This window comes from Urocitellus parryii, chromosome 9 (genome assembly GCF_045843805.1).
Source record: "Urocitellus parryii isolate mUroPar1 chromosome 9, mUroPar1.hap1, whole genome shotgun sequence".
NCBI lineage: Eukaryota > Metazoa > Chordata > Mammalia > Rodentia > Sciuridae > Urocitellus > Urocitellus parryii.
In genome coordinates, this window is record NC_135539.1 from 132,943,600 (window position 1) to 132,960,563 (window position 16,964).

The following is a 16,964-nucleotide window of genomic DNA, read 5'->3' on the forward strand; positions in this document are numbered from 1 at the left end:
TTCAGAGACACATTTCCAGGCCAAGAACACTGCTTGAAGCACCCAAGACCTTCCCTAGATAGTATCACTTGAATATTCTTGCAGAATTACATAGTATTTAGAAAAGACAGTGATGTATTGGAAACAAAAATGTTACAAATTGCAAGAGCCATGAAAGCAGTACATGCAGCAGATGATAGTGGAGACAGAAAGGAGTATGAAGGCAACTTTTCCTAGCTGAGAAGATTCTTGAACTGAGTCCTGCGAGATCAAGCCCTACTTATCAGACAGACACAGATCTGTAAGGTAATATTTTAGATAGAGGCAGCATAATGGAAGAGAACACAGACATAGGCAGGGACAGGGACCCTCCAGGAATCGGTAAGGAGGGCAGAGTAGTGGGACCAAGGGATGAGTCACCAGCCCTTGGTATCTCATCAACCTCATTAGAAAGTCTAGACCAAGAGTGGTGACCTGGACAATAGCGCATATCGCAGGCCTTGCTCTTCAGCTCCACTGTCCTAGTACCCAGCAGCTGACAGTATGGATACAAATGACCATGTTCGTTTCCCAAGAAGGCTTTGTTTATGGACACTGAAATTTGAATTTCATATAATTTCAACATGTTATGAAACAGTATTCATCTTTTTTTTCCTCCCCCAATTCTAAAGAATATAAAAACATTGTTAGCTTACAGGCCATATAAAAGCAGGTGGCAAATCAGATTTGGCCCATGGGCTATCATTTGCAGAACTGTGGTCTAGACTATTATGCAGGCAACAGGAGCCACGAAAGGGGTATAAACAGAGGCAAGACCAAGGGACATACACATTCAGAAAGAACCCTTGGTAACTGTGCAGGGGTGGGCAGGAGATCAGCAGGAGGGTCTTGTGGTGCTTCTAAATCAAGCCAGAGGCCAGGAGAATAGCAAAACCAGGATGAGAGAGTTAATGAAGTTGGACTCCTTAGTACTTGATGACCAGCACAGTTAATTTTGTTTCTTGGGTGCCCAGCCCCTATTGACAATATTTCTGGCATAGGTTCTTGCCTATTCCTAGTTAGTATGGTTCAATGGGCACCATGCTATGACCCAGTCACTGAATCCTATTCCTTGGGCTGCAGTGATTGGTGACCCAATCAAAGCCAATAAAAGAGTAAAAGACTAGCATGTAAGGATATGAGGTCTACAGCTGCTGATGCAGCCATCAAGGGACCAAAAGATGGAGTGGGACCAAAAGATGGAGCCCTAAATCATTAATAATTAAAGGAGAGGAGAAACAAGTAGAGGAAGAAACCTATAAACAGAGAAAGCTCATCCTGGCAATGTCATATGAGCCCCATATCAGGCCTTGCTTCAGCCTGCCCAGGACACCTCACTGACATGAGCCTGTAAAATCCCATCTTGCTTCGGCTGGGTCAGTTGTGCTTTCTGTTATTCGCAGTTCTCTGATGGAGACTAACCAGCCAGTGGGATGAAAAACAGGATGCTCTCAGGTGGATTCCCAGGTTAAATGGCTGCCGTATACACAGAGGTGCCATATACACAGACAGGGTAAGGACATGGTTGGAGAGTCCCCTCTACAACATGAAGAGAGTGCATTCCAAACTAATAGCCAGTCTCTTCTATCACTCCTTCCTGCTACCTCAAACAGAAGTGGATGGCTGGTGGTCTGCTTGTCTTCTCTTGCCATAAGGGTGAAGACACTCCCTAGGGGTGTCCCAGGCATGAATAGGTCCTAACAGCTCTGTAGAGCCACCATAACAAGCGGGTCCACTTTCCTTCAGACTTTACTCACATGAGAGGGAAATCAATGTCCCTCCTGGTTAAGCTGCTGCTATTTGGGGATTTCTGTCTCATGGAGGTAAACTTTATCCAAACATGGGCCTTTGTTTCTGTCACAGAGATTGGAGCCATTGTGAATTTATTCAACCACTGCTTGGATTATAAAGAGTTCTCTATATATATGCACAGATTTCTTTTGTGCTCCTTACAGAGTACCTATTGTTACTGTTGACAAAAATATTTGCATCGTTGTTACCTCACCTTTGTACAGTCTTCAAGAGAGTGCCTGGAGCATTCACACCTATTGTTTGTTTTAATGCTCACTCTCATCCTGGTGAGGCAGGTTTACCACCGGCCCTTCAAGGAAACAAGTGCTTTGATCCACATTTGTGTTCTGAGCCCCCAGTACAATGGCTGGCTGTGCATCAGGCAATCTCTGAAGAATGGTCTCAGCTGAGAAGTTGTGTGACTTGCCCAAGGTCACAAACTCAGTCTCACATAGAGCTGAGATTTGAGAGCAGGTCATCTTGTACTGAATATAGATTCATTAAAAATAACATTCATGTGAATTATGCAGCACCCTCTATCTTGAAACTCTAAAAGTACCTTTATAGCCTCTAATTAATTTTCCAGTTATATCTTTGGTTTCTTTTAAATATTTATTATTAAACACTTAAACCATGTAGGATAAAACTGGGATGTCCGCATGCCCTTCTTTCTGCTCCATTTCACCCCTACCGATGCACTCATACCCTGTAACCTGACTTTCCTCTTTTGACTATTGGTAACTGAGGAAATGAACCTTGATGACAATTTTATCCCAGTGCCTAGCACAATGCCAGCCTTTTAACAGTTACTTGATAAAAATGTGCCAAGGGTGTGAAAAAATCAACTTAAAACTCCAATTAATATCAACATTCTGTTTTCTTTCAGTTATTTTCCTCATACATTATACTTCTAGATTTATAAACAGGATGCTGTCTTGTTATTTTTCCATGGCAAGATGTTTCACTCCCAAGAAGGAAGTGTATTAAAACACATGTATCAGTTCACTGTGCATAAAATTTGCATTACCCAGCCATTTTTTTCTCCCATTTTAAAGATACTATGAAAAGGAAGGCATCTTGGCCAAGGCTAATATATAAATGAAGCCAAGGCCACAGAGGGGCTCCCCCAGGCTGCAGCTGCCTCACTCCCTGTACCATGAACCTGTGACCCGCCCCCCTTCCGCCTGCCTGCAAGCCCCTCTCACTGGAGAGAGCTGGACCTCGGGAAGGCACTGCCCCCTGTGATCACTACAAAGAGTGGAAATGCCTGGACATGAGACGGTTAACTTGCCTTCTGATGCAAGGCCATGGACCCGACCACTTTTCAGCAGTAACACTGATTTAGTTTGGGATTTTTTTGTACTGCCAGTGGCCTTAGCAGTGAGGCTGAGCTAAGGCAGGTCAGAGTGGCCAGAAACAGCACGATGACCCTTTTATTGATCTGGTAGCACCTTATACATTTACTCTGTTTACCACTGCTTGTCTGATGTACAAGGCAGAAATTTCTGGATGCTAGGGACTCATGTTTTCTTCAAAAGAAAGAAGAGACAGCGGCATTAGGACTCTCACCACTTTCTAAGTGGGTATGCTCCACATATCACACTTAATATTTACTATCACACAAAGAACCCCATCCTTTCACACTTCCAAGCTGGCCAGTTGTCATCAAATCTGATGACATGTCAGGAGAGAACCACATCTGTCATCTTGAACATTATCACTCTACTCTCATTAATCCTGTCACCTTCTTTGTCCAAAGTGCTTTTTCTCAAATAGTTCAAAACTCCAAGAGAGGGGCAAGGTGCTCCTGGCTGTAGTCATAAGACACCTGAGGTACAAAAGAGAACAGATTTGCCCTGGGTCACTGCGGAGTCCACAGCGTACAGTCACTGAATGCCTGAAGCCTCCTCCCTGCTCACAACAGTTCTTCCCTACAAGGTGGCAAAGACTCATCAACCAACAAGAGTCACCCACCCAGAGCCCGAGGAGTATCCTGACCTCCAAGAGTCCTCTGGAGGAGGACCCATCCTCTCACATGGGCTGGAGTCTGAGGGCGAGGGAAGGAAGACAGTGGGGAGAGAAGAGGAAGGCGTGCATCAGACAGACTGGGGCAGGTGGCACAGGCTACGCCTCAAGCAAGAACAGGACCATGAGTTGCTCACCAAGAAGGAGCAGAAGAAGATGAAGGAGACAAAGTACACGTAGGCCAGGTCGGTGCCGCAGCGCTCGTTCTCATTCTGCCCTGATGGGGCGGTGGTGTCCGGCTCGCAGCCTTTCTCCCCAAGGCACGACAGCATAATCTCCTGCCAAGCCTCGCCTGTGGCGCTCCTGAGCCAGAGACAGTGTGGTTAGGAGGAGCACATCAGCTTGCCCTGGCCCTCCTCAGGCCCCTTTCCCATTTGTCCCATCCTTTCCCCTGCAATAGGCCCTGTGGGCTCCTTTCTTACACACATGGCCCTTCTAGTGCTTTCCACGCAGACATGAAAATGCCAGTGCCCTCTCCTGGGTTGTGCATCCCACCCACTGCTTCTCTGTCTGCTGAGGAGTCTCTACCGACAGTGGGGACAGCAGTGGGGCTCTAAACTAACCTAGCCACCTAAGGTATCAAGCTTTAAAATGGAGTCGGCCTGCCACAAACTGTCCTTGTCTCTCCCTCCCCAACCCCTGGAGGATATGTTCGAGTTGAAATGCACAAACAAGCTACTGAGTCAGAGTCACTGATGAAACCTCCTTTTGTCATGGGATAATTTGGCAAAGGCATTGTCCCCTGCCCCCTTCCACATATCCCAATGGGAGCAGAAGGAGCAGGACAAAGGGAAGTGGGCCATGGGTTGACAGCTCACAACTTTCCCTCTGTCAAGAGGCTTCAGATAGAACAGTTACATATCCAGGTACCTGAAGAGTAGCATGAGGGACCCAAAGAAACTCCGGAAGTTGTTGTGCCGATTGATGTGACTCTCCTCGTCTAATTTTATATTTCCAAATACCTTGGGGAGAAAAACAACAGAAAGCAATGAGCATCACTGAACTGCCTGTCCAGCATGGGCCATCAGATGCACCTGGGGGAGCGTGAAGCTACCTGTATGACTTCCTGATGGCATATCCCGGAAGCAGATGGCTCAGACCCAAAGAGCTGGGGACACTATACTTTTAGCCTGGTAGGAGGACTCATGGTCTTCCCCACCACAGCAGTGCACTGAAGGCAGCTAACACTGGAAGTGCCAGGCTGAGCAGAGAGCACAAAGTCTTGTAATTGAAAGATCACTGTGCCTGCATGGAGTTCCTCCCACACCTGATTTAGTCTTTTTATTCCCTTGTTACCTGTCACCGCAGTACTCGAGCCGTCTGTCAAAGACTTTATCCCACAACAGGAGAACAGGGAAGGTCACCCTTTCTTTCTCTCTCTGGTTCATGATGGGAATATCGATATTTGCCAAAAATAACATTTACAGTTTGGGCAGATGCTGCTCTGGAATTTGCAAGCAGTTTATATCAGAGAGGGACATATCTGTCTGCCATACGTATAAATTAGACCCTCTGGATAGAAATATATTTCAGTAATCTAAGTCCATAAGAATGGACATGCACATATTCACATGCATAAACGTAGCATCCTACAGAGACCCACATTCTATCCCCAAGTGACCATTTATGCCAAAGCTGAAACAAAGTTGAGACAACGGCATGGAGAAAGTCAGGACAACTGGACACTTAGAAAAATGGAAACGATAGCCAGTTCTAGTAGTAGAGGGAAGTTTGCTAATCTGCTGCTGGACTGTGGTCACTGTGAAAATTCATGAGAAAAGAGGTACCCACCCCCCGAAGATATTTATCCATAGGCACCCCAGAGCAAGGTCGAACCCAAGCCTTCTCTGAGAAGGCTGGCGTGCATACACACACACACACACACACACACACAGTCTTCCTCCACTACGTTTCAGATTACAGGATTTATTCTCACGAGTCAGTGTTGGTACAACTGAGGGCTTCCTGGGTCACTTTTTCCAGCCATCTGAGACAATTTTTAGCCCACATTTAGCATGCTTTAGTATATCCAATGTCTGCTAAATGGAACACATTTTTCCCCTAACAGTTTTTAGAATGTGCAATTGAGGAACAATCTCTGCCCCCAGCTATTTTGCTCAAGTAACTCCCACTGACACCTGCTTTGGGAATTTGTTCTCAAAGCTGTTTTTCAAAACCCAAATACTACTTGTCTCAGGGAGAGTGGAGGTGGCAAATGAGGCAGCAGAGGAGAGAATGGAAAGAGGGAAGGAAGGTGGAGGGCCTTCAGAGAGAAATAATTACATTTAAAAAAAAATCCCACCCATGTGATCAAATCTAATTAGTTCTGGACACTCCAGGAGGAAACTGTCTTATGTTCTTGTCCCCTTCAAATCTTCTTTTCTTTTCATTCTCCTGGCTCAGAATCAATGGGTTATCCTTGATCCATCAAATATACACAACTTACAGGGCTTTGTGTCCTCCTATGATGGTTCCCACAGAATCATCATTAATTGCTTTATCAAATATCCATCCCATCAAGAATTGTAGAAAGGCACACTGCAATTTTGCACATGCTTTATGTGCAACAGTCAAAGAAACCACAACTCTTTTGAATTTTTTCTAAGATATTTTTCAAGTCAAAAATGTATGATTACAAAGGTAGTCTTTAAAATTTCTTTTCACTTAGACTTTGCTTAGTCTAAACCAAATCTCATACGTCAAAAGGACCTGGAAGAGAAAGAAGGGTTGCTTCAGCAAATTTCATGAGTATAGCCTTAAGTCCATTGACACTTAGAGTCAGAGAACTTGACAGAAAAAGACGTGGGGGAGGATCTAAGCAACTTCTCCCCTGTATTGGTGAAGGAGTCCAAGCCCAGAGAGATTCAGTGACTTGATCAAGTTTGCCCACTGGTCAGTGGCAGAGCTAAGGCTGAGAACCTCACCTCACTTCTAACAGCCTGTCGCCATGGGATCCTTCTCACATGCAGCTCATCACTCCTTCCTAACATCTTCAGATTCTTCAACAAAGGTCTCTTCTCCCAAGAAGCCATGGAAACTTTGGAATAACAGTTCTTATGGATACATCTAGTTGCCATTTATGTCTATCTAAAAGTTTCTCTCCCACCCTTTTGTCTATATGTGTAGACCTGTTTTGTGGTAACTATGTCTGATACAGTCTCTCTAGTACCAAATGCAGAGATGCCTGGTGCTGGGTCTCTGTCATGGACCAGCAATGGTAACAGCCTATCAAAGGTAAGTCTATGGTAGAAATGATACTCAAGTCTCTGGAGAACAAAAAGAGTTCTTATTTTTTGGAGAGGTCTAAGGAGGTTGACATTGAAGTTTAATGTAAAGGCCACAATTTCATAATAGCTCCTACCTCCCAACTAAAAGATTAAATATTTGTGTTTACCTGTCTGGTGGGATGTGATATGGTACAGAGCTAAGAATATGGGATGTGGAGCAGACAGAGCCGAGTTCAAGTCTCAGTTCTTCCACTTACTATCTGAGAACTTGAACAATCTATAAGCTACTTAACCACCCTGTCAATGGAGGTGACACTCACCTATGTTTTCACATCACTCAGAACACATTAGTCAGCTCTTGTGCTCTCATTGCCCTCTCTCTAGATAATCACGTTTGCATATGTCCATACATTTGCCACTGTGTATGGCACACTGAGGAACTCAAGGAAAGGGAAATAGCATGGTCATCAGGATCAGGATCAGGATCATCCATAACAGGTCAGAATTGGAGATAGTGTTAGTTTGGTCACTGTGGCTTAAAGATAAAAAGGGGGAAGAGCTATTTTGAACATGGACAAACAGAACTTGATTGAATCACATTTCATTTGGCTGTTCAAGAATATTTAAATCCTAGGATCCAATTTTGGGGAGTTAGGAGGAACCTAATAGAAATTATCAAGTCAGTCTTAAACTTGAGCAGGAATTTATTTCTACACTGCTGACATCTTCACTACATCTTTACTGAAATATCCTCAGGAAAGAGAACTCACTAGGTTCTCAACCAAGTCTCATTCTGATGCTTGACATTTCTGGAAAACAAAATTCTCCAGTAAAAGTGTTAAAAGAAGAAAGAAGTAAAGTCAGAGGAGCATAAAGAAGAGATGCTCTGGAAAGGGTTACTGATGCAGCCAACTTGGGAGACAGGACAGCAGCTCCAGGTGGCAAACACTGCTGAAAAGGCAGCTGGCAGTCCAAAGGCAGCCAGATGCCTGGCTGTAGGAGACTGCCAGCTGAAGTCCTCTGCTGGGGTTTGATCGGGATCTCTACAAGCCAGAGAGCTAGCCCTTCTGAGACAAGCAAAAAGGCCGGGTATCCTGTCAGGTCCAGAGGATGTACTGCTGGCTATTTACGTTGTAGTTTACATACCACAGAAGACTATTGCCTTCGAAAGAGCTTTGGCCTCTTCCGGCTCAGCAGCCTCTAGTTACTTGCATAAATACCCAGAATGGGAATGTGATCTGCTTCTCAAGTTCTGAAACTGGGGAGGAAGTGGTGAACCATGGGAACTATCCAGCAGGTTGTATGGCCCTCTGACATAGGAATCAGTCAGAATGTGGCCCTTGAGTCTCCCCAAGATGGATAGCTGCCAGGAACTCTCAAGTTATTCACAATGATGAGTCTTAAGGCATAAATTTCAGCCAGTTAAGACTTAGCTCAGATGCATTTGGCGTCACCACATATAAGAGGAACCAACATCCAACTTTCTTTTGGGTCAAGTCTAAACACCAGAAGTCCTGAGAAATGGATAAGATGTACCCCTTCCTCTTTAGTCTCTTTGGGGAATCCCTCTGGCTGAGAACAATGGCACTATCTTTGCTTTACTTCTGTTGTACCCGGATATCTAACCGCTTATCAGCCAGCACCATGATTTGATAACCTCAGATATTCCTGAACAGACCATCCAGATAACAAGATGTGGTTCAAAGCATCCTCAATCCTGAACACTCAGGTTGCTGTGTCAGAGACAATCTAGGCAACAGTGGTCCCCCACCAGGCCCTGATGCACCAGCTCACCTGCATTCCGATGATGGCATAAATGAAGAAAAGCATGGCAATCAAAAGGCAGACATAGGGCAGGGCCTGGAAGGAAAGATGATCATTAATCAAAGGCAGCTTCCATACTCAACAGTCTGCAGTTATTGGCCCTGAGGCTAATTTAAACAGAGGACTGGGACTCTATTCCTTGAAACTGTTGGTTTGGTGCAACACTTTTTTAGATGTCCCTGTCCTCCAACTGAAATGTAAACAGCTGACTATAGGGAGGCTTACAGTTGACCTTCTTTAAAGAATATTCACTCATCCAGAAACTTCGAATTCAGATTCAGTTGTTAGTGAGGATCTTAAGAAATGTGTGTCCAAGGAGAGTTCAGAAGACTTCCTGGGCTCAGAATTCATCTCAATTGGCATGCAGATTAATAATCTGAGCAACTGTGATGCAGATGACATAACAAGCATCTAGCTTTGGTTTCCAAATCTCTGTATTTCTCCTTCCCAAGCTTGGTGTGGAGCCTAATGAATAATCTGGAAGCATATTAAAATGACTAGGGTCTCATTTGTTGGTCTGTTCCTAAAAGGTTCTTTCATCTTCTGAGGAAACATCATTATCAGTGTTTAAATCTCCTGATGTTTCATTTTGCTTCAAGCAAAATTCCCAAAAGCCTTAGCCATGACAATACCCTGCCATGAATCCACACAGCGCAAGAAGATTCCATATTGTGTGTGCTTATTGACACTTTGGGATGACAGCATTTCCACAGGGGGGTGGAGGGCAGATGAAGGGGATACAAGGCAAAGAGCTGTTCTTTGTGGCTGGGGGAGGGTCCACTCACAGGCAGTTTGAATTTGGGACCAGGAGGGGCCACTACTTTCTAGGGTGATCTCCACACTGACATGAAGTCCTTCTTCTTTACCATCTATTACCCTTCCTGGCAGATACAGCTACTGTGAGTCTCCACCCTGTCTTGAGTGTTACACCAGGAGTCCCCGGAGAGCTGCTGAAAGCTTTCAGGCTGCTAGAGCAGAGCAGAGCTTATCAACAGAGCTAATGAAATGAGGAGCGCCATGAGACTATTTACAACTTGAATAGAGGAGAAAATTAAAATGCAGCTGAAAGCTGGTGGGAGAATCCCCTTCTCCAGTGAAGTCTGGACTCCCAAGACTAAGGAAACCCAGGGGTGTGGTGCCCAGGGACACTGGGAAAACTCCGTCGCTGGGGCTGAGAGTAAGGAGGCTGGGTTTCTGGCCACCTGGAGCACTGCTGCCTTCTATCTTTACTTCCTGTCCTTGTTCTACCTTCTCCACTCAAAGCCTCTAGTCCTAGTTCATCTCTCCCTATTCCCAGCTTTAGGGAGAAGACCAATGATTCCATCTGTTCTCCTTTTTTGTCAATCCAAAAATTCCAACACAGAATAAGGGAAAAGTAGGAAGAACTTCTGAGGAGGGGAGAGCTGGAGAGCTGGACGATGCTTTGGGCTGGGTGGGGAGGTCCAGGTGACTGCTTGTTTTATGCTGCTCTCGACTTTGTATCTGCAAAAGCAGGCTTTGTTAATCTGACTTTTAAGAAATTGGCTTCTGTGTCCCAGAGCTGTTCAGAAAAGGAAAATGCCTATCTATAACACTGTCACCTAGAGGCAGGTTCATCTGATCTCTGTAGTATTCACTGGAATAGGCCACCATTTGGCCATCAATTTTTGACATCCCTTTCTTTAACCTTAATAGTGCAGCTTCCCACAGACATGGCGATTGTGATAAAAATGACAGGATGACACATACTTCTTAAGATCCTCACTAACAACTGAAGCTTGTTGGACAATCCTCTGAAAATAAAAAACCAGTTTTAAAAGCATCACCTAAGACTCAGATGGTGGATTCTTGCAAAGGTTTTAGGTTTCTCCTCCATCATTTCACATTGGAAAAATAGTTTTCACTGAGATGAGGATTCTGTGGGAGTTATCATTCCTAACAATTACTCTGGACATGATAAAAACATCAAGGTTGTCCGTAGGAGCCTCAACATCCTTACAATTGTTCTCACATCTCACGACTTCAAGGTCTGTGATGAAAAAGTAAATCAGTAATTATGATGTAGGGTGAACTCCCTTTCTAAATGATGACAAACCACAAATTTACTGGCCTGTCCTCTTTAGTCTTTTAATTAAGCTATATAATTAAAATAAGAGACAATTTGGCAAATTCATGATTTCTCATTTTTGAATCAATTTCATCAAATTTAATTTTAAACACATCAATTAAAAACTTTGTTTTTTTCAGCACAAGGAAAAGCCATTTGAATGATACATAAGCCTCCAAAACCTTAAAAGCCACTCATTTACAGTATTTGCTAGAGCTCAAAGATAAATATGTTTGAAAAACTTCTTTTACTGGAAGTTCCCACCACTGAAGTGGGTCTCGGGTGTTGATTTTTAATTTGCGTTCATTACAGATACACTGCTGTATGGCCCCACAGGACTGTATAAAAGAAATTCCCTGTATTAACTTGCTCAGACATTCATATTTGTAGGTCACAGAGGTAACCATTAGCACACTACACATTCAGTGGCTCAGGAAATAGACACCGATGAAGATGTAGGGGAACTGAGCATGAATCATCTTGCTAGGAGACACACTCAATGAGTCCTCTGAAAAACTGTTATGTGAAATAAAATCACTGACAAGTCCCTGGAAATACAGAAGACATTTGACTACAGGTGCCTGGCTCTGTGCTTGAGTGGGATTGCTCAGGGCAATTTGGAATACCAAATACCAAAATACTTAAATACCTCTTTAAGAGGAGAACCTACTTCATAAAGTATGTACCCAGCTTCTGCAGGGAGAGAGGAGGCCTAGGTTACAAAGGCAAAGTGACTTTTTAAAATACAAGTCTACCCAGTAAACATGAGCTGATCACTACCTGTCCAGACAACCTGGGCTCTGAATGAAGAACTACAGTATTTATTAATGCTTCCAATCACACACATTTTACTAACTTCACCTTCCCAGAGGTAAAGGGACAAAGGGAATGATGTTGGTTCCCAGTGCCATCTGATCAATCATCAGAAGGCACCTGGGTACCTCTTACCTTAAAGGACTGCACAAAGGTCCAAAGTAAAATGCGTATTGTGTAGCCCTGTCGCAGAAGCTTTATGAGGCGGGCAGCACGGAAAAGCTTCAGAAAGCTCATATTGAAGCCACTGGTGTTCACCAGCTGGTGGACCAAAAGGAAACATGCAATTAGGGACATTATGGTCATTTAGAAAAATCTAAGCACTAGTATTTGTGTATTTATTCCTCATTCAGACCACAAAATAGAACACAGTCTTTGTTAACCCCAGCTGCAGCTGATAGGCCAATCAGTGAGTCCATCTCTCTAAGCCTTCCCAGGCCTGCCCTCTGCTCCCACGTAGAAGGACAAGGGAATCATCCCTGCCTACTTGAGTCAAAACTGGCCTCCCTAGCCTCTACCAAGTGGTCTGAAGTCTGCACTTAGGTGCTAAAAGTGCAGATCTAGTAATTCCTGCAGTATTCAAAGAGTTACAAGGAGCTTTCCAAGTCTTCTTTAGAATGAGAAAATTTGGGGAATCTATTCAAGTCTAAGGCTTTAGAGGGCACAGACAGTGTGCTTTTTTTGAGACTCTAGCAGAACTCTTCATACCAGCTTTCTTCTGACATCCCCTGTTCCACTTACCCCACTAGGTTTCTGCTGTTTGATTCAAGCAAGGAAAGATTTCCATGAGATCCAGCACCACTCCAAAGTTTTCATTTCCTAGCTAGTGCTCAGGAGGGAAGGAGTGAACTCCCAACAATTAGAGGGGGACACAGTTTATTTGGTGGGTTACAAATGGACTGAATGTGAAGAGATTTTTTTAATGCTATTCCAGGGCCAAGCTTAAAGACAAGGGTCTCCTGAGCCATTCACCTTGCTGTCAGTCAGGATAATTTCTGTGATGCTGCCAATCACGGTGATGAAGTCAAAGATATTCCAGGTGTCTCGGAAATAGTTCTGCCAAATGAAATCAGTTGTAGGAACATTAGAAAAAGGAAAAGAGATAAAAAAGCGAAGGAGGGAAAAAGGCATCTTTCATTATATAACTTTGTCACTTAGAATTAAAACTTGTCAATTCATGCACAAGTTCATTCTAACTTTGGCTTCAGTTTCCTATTTCTAACCAGAAATTCTATTTCTTTTTTTTTCTTTTTTTTTAAACTAATTTGGGAATTTCTCCTTTGGAAAACAGTTCCATTACTATTTGAAGACCTTATTTGAAATTGTCACTAAAAGCAAGAAATTTTTAGCAAATATTTATTTTTAAATAACCGAGATATGATTCACAAATTAAAAGCACCATATTTAATGTGCACAATTTGGTGAGTTTGGAAATAAATATATAACTGTGAGACCATTTAAAACCATTACACAACCATCACTTTCAAATTGTCAATATTATATCAAGTGACCCTATAAGAGATACAGTTCTGACTTTCATCAAAAAAAAAAAAGCCACCTCCTACATTATAAGCAACTACAAGTCACAGACATGCCAAAAAACAATCTTCTAATTCCATTTAGCCCTTTTGAATTAACAACTCATCGACAGTAAGATGAATAGACTTCATCTTCCCCTCTTCTTCTGCTGTTACACTTTTTGAGGATATCCAAGTTTAAAAAAAAAAAAAAGCAGCAATAAAATAAGTGGTCTGAAGGAGGCAGAAAGGATCCGGAAGATCCACCAAGCAGACAACCCTCCCCTTAATCAGACAGAGGACTGTACATCGATCCTCTTAGCTCAAGTGAACAGGCCTTGGATTATGTTCCTTACAATAGGAAACTTAGGTCTCTGAAAAGGTCATGCTTGACCCTGGGCAGCACCTCCCTTAAGAGATTCTCAGGGAACTGCAGAAATGTCCCCCATCCCACTCTCATGACTGCCATCAATGAGTCCCTACTATATGTTCCAGGCCCTTGGAATTCTTTCAACTCATTTATTCTTCTCATGGATCTTGTAAGTAGGTGTGATGAATGCCCCATATCCAAAAAGTACTGAGTAGAAGGATTGGCAAGGGAAATGAAGAAAGAGGCAATAGAGAGAAAAGGAGTGTGCAGAGAGAGCAGTTACATTTAACGAGCACCCATGTATCTAAGGCAATAAGGTAGCTCCTGCTATCCTTGCTTGTGTGTGTGAGAAACCAGGCTGATTCAGTTCAAAAGGCATATGCACCTCCAGGGCATATGGAGAAACTGATGCACACAGCTTCATTGGGAAGCTTATTTTCCATTAGGCTACTAAGTTCATGATGGTGGAGCCAAGTCAGGTCTCTGAATTTCTCAATTTTTAGGGTTCTCCTATTCACCAACCTGGGTAAACCTCCTAATTCTTGGTTCACAGAGGACCAGAAGACTTGGGTTCCAGTTGAGGATGTTTTACAACACAGAAGAGCATACTGTAGCATAAAATAGGAGAGTGTAGTACAGTACTCCCCCCATCTATGGTTTCATTTTCCACTATTTCAGTTACTTGTAGTCCAAAAATATTCAGTGGGAAATCCAAGAAATAAACAATTCATAAGTTTTACATTGCACCGCATTCCAAGTTGCATGATGAAATATTATACCATCCCACTCCACCCCACCAAGATCGTGAATCATTTCCTTTGTCCAGTGTACCCATACTATATATGCTATCCATTAGTCACATAGTTGCTGTCTAGTTATCAGATCACCTATAATGTTTGTATTCAATAACCCTTATTTCATTTAGTAATGGCCCCAGAGCACAAAAGTAGTGATATTGGCAATCCAGACATACCAAAGAGAAATTGTAAAATGTTTCCTTTAAGTGAAAAGGTGAAAGTTCTCAATAGGAGGGGAAAAAAAACCACAGTACAGTTATGTGCTATGCTCATAATGACATTTCTATTTATGATAGATATAATAATAATGCCTATCTAACATAGCTGTTTTGAAGATAAAATGAATATGTATTAATTTTATTCAGTTATAAGGTATGTCACTTCTTTCCCTCTTTTTCTTGTTCCCTTCCTTTTTTACTTCCACTCTGCTTTCCAATTCTACAACATTTTATCATGTAATCTTTAAAAAATGTAGGCAACTTTTTGAATTTTGATTTCCTAATTAAAACAATAATAATATGACCGTAATGATGAGATCTGCCATGTCCATTTCAGACTGAGAAGATCTGACAACATAATATATATTGGGGTATTCTGAAAACCCAGGGTACTCTATCAATATAAAAGGTTAATCAGGACTAGTGGTGCCTTCGCAGCATGAATGAATGCCTCTACACCATGAATGAGAACACAGGGGTGAGGGTGGGAAGGAGGCGGGTCTCAGGGCCAAATCCTCAAATTAAGCCTGTGAGTATGTATTCAGCATTAACCATAATTAGACACATAATTGGGGACTAAATCACAGACACTGTCAATACTACATGCAAGTCATGAAGATGCATGCGGTGCTGGCTTCTCTCAGTTCACCCTACTTGCGGTTACACTGTTCCATAAGGGCATCTTTGCTGGTAATAGTCCCTTTTTAACTTTTCATTTCCCCGATTCTCAAAACACTCAATAAGGGAGTCAAGTACGCCACAGTGCAGCCCCCCAAGGGGCTTGCTTCAACTTTCCTCCCTGAACAACCCAATTAATAGTTTTTCAATGAACCAGAAAGAGACCAAAAGCAGCCCCCACATTCAGCACCGACAACGAGCAAACCCAGCCCAGAGTTCCTATTAAAGCTGCCACCACACACACACTTATTCAGATCCCCAGTGAAGTTTTCTTTCTTGCAGGGAAAACCATATACACACGGAACTTGAACTTGAATTGGTAGCCCACACCCTAAATAAGGTGAGGCAGCTGTCAAGTGGGTTATCTGCATCCCACTGAACTAGTGCATGCTGAAGGGCGGGGTGGAGCTTGGGGAGGTGGGGGAGTATTTTGTTTAAAGGACAAGGAAGCAAAGGCCAGGTTTTCTTAACACTTAAGAGCAGATGCAAGAATTTGACAAACAATTATAATTAGTAGTTGAGGAGAAGTAAAAGGACAGCTCATGCCAGAAAAATTCACTGCCATCTCCCCCAAACTCAATTCCAGAACCCTTCCCCCACCCACCCTTTAAAGATCCTTGGCCTTTGTAAGCCTAAGTAATAAGCATTTATCTTCTTTGGCAGAAATTACTCTTTATGCTACTGAGAGGAGGACTAATAGGTAAATCTGTTATTTGCTATGTAAGGGGTTATGAGGGGCAGGTATTTTTCTATTTGAGTCATAAAATTCTTATACCTTCTGCCAGTAAATAAGCACTCAAGGTTTATTAGTCTAATCTTCGCCATGCATTATTATACATAAGTTGCAGTTCTAGTAAAACCCAAATGTCCCCCCTTTGTCTGCTGACAGAATTTGACTGGGCCAGGGCAGATGGTTAGGTAGATATGGACCTGGGGAGATGCCTGCCTGACCCTGTCCCCCACACCACCCCCCCATCACCTCGTCTCTTAGGCAGTTTAACTGAGGAGTCAAAACGAGCCCACAATTCGGTGGGCAGGTGTGTGAACAATTCCTGGAATGGCAGTAACCACCCCTCTTCCAACAAACTCTGGGAATGTCCCCAAATGGAAGAGAAGACAAGCCTAATGCTGGGATTGATTGAGTGACATACCAAGAAGCCAAAAGCGATGATCTTTAGGACACATTCCAGGGAAAACACCATGGTGAAGGCGATATTCAAGTACTTGAGGGCCAGTTCATAGGTACAGGGAGCAGAGTAGTACTGCCGAGGAGAGAAGACAGAGTCAAAGCCTTAACGTGGGGGGTCACGCGCGTCACTGAGGCCAGCCCTCTCTCAACCTGCCTTTGGGGAAAACTGTGCATGGTTCAGGGAATGAGACAGACATCGAGTGCTGGAGAGAATTACATATCCCCTGCAGCAAATGGAGCAAAACAATACCGTGTCCTCCCGGACTCTTCATGGCAAAACCAGAGGTCTGCCTAGAGATGAAGGTGGCAGGCGGAATCACTCCCCATGGTTGGGTGCTTTACCAGTTAGGGTTAAGTAGGAGCAATCTCTCGCCTTTAAACCCCTCGGGGTCTGAAGGGCATTTGCCACCC

General features: G+C 43.3%; 1 protein-coding gene across 3 annotated transcripts in view; it reads right to left on the bottom strand.

Annotated features, from left to right (window-relative positions):
• Positions 1-16,964, bottom strand: part of Cacna1e (calcium voltage-gated channel subunit alpha1 E) — a 301,352-nt gene that overhangs the window by 27,175 nt on the left and 257,213 nt on the right. For all 3 annotated transcript variants that reach the window (XM_026392836.2, XM_026392834.2, XM_026392832.2), the window contains 6 exons: positions 16,516-16,626; positions 12,757-12,840; positions 11,920-12,045; positions 8,856-8,921; positions 4,705-4,796; positions 3,972-4,137 (listed from right to left, as the gene is read on the bottom strand). In XM_026392836.2, the coding sequence (XP_026248621.2) occupies positions 3,972-4,137; positions 4,705-4,796; positions 8,856-8,921; positions 11,920-12,045; positions 12,757-12,840; positions 16,516-16,626 (645 nt within the window). The remainder of the gene's footprint in view (positions 1-3,971; positions 4,138-4,704; positions 4,797-8,855; positions 8,922-11,919; positions 12,046-12,756; positions 12,841-16,515; positions 16,627-16,964) is intronic.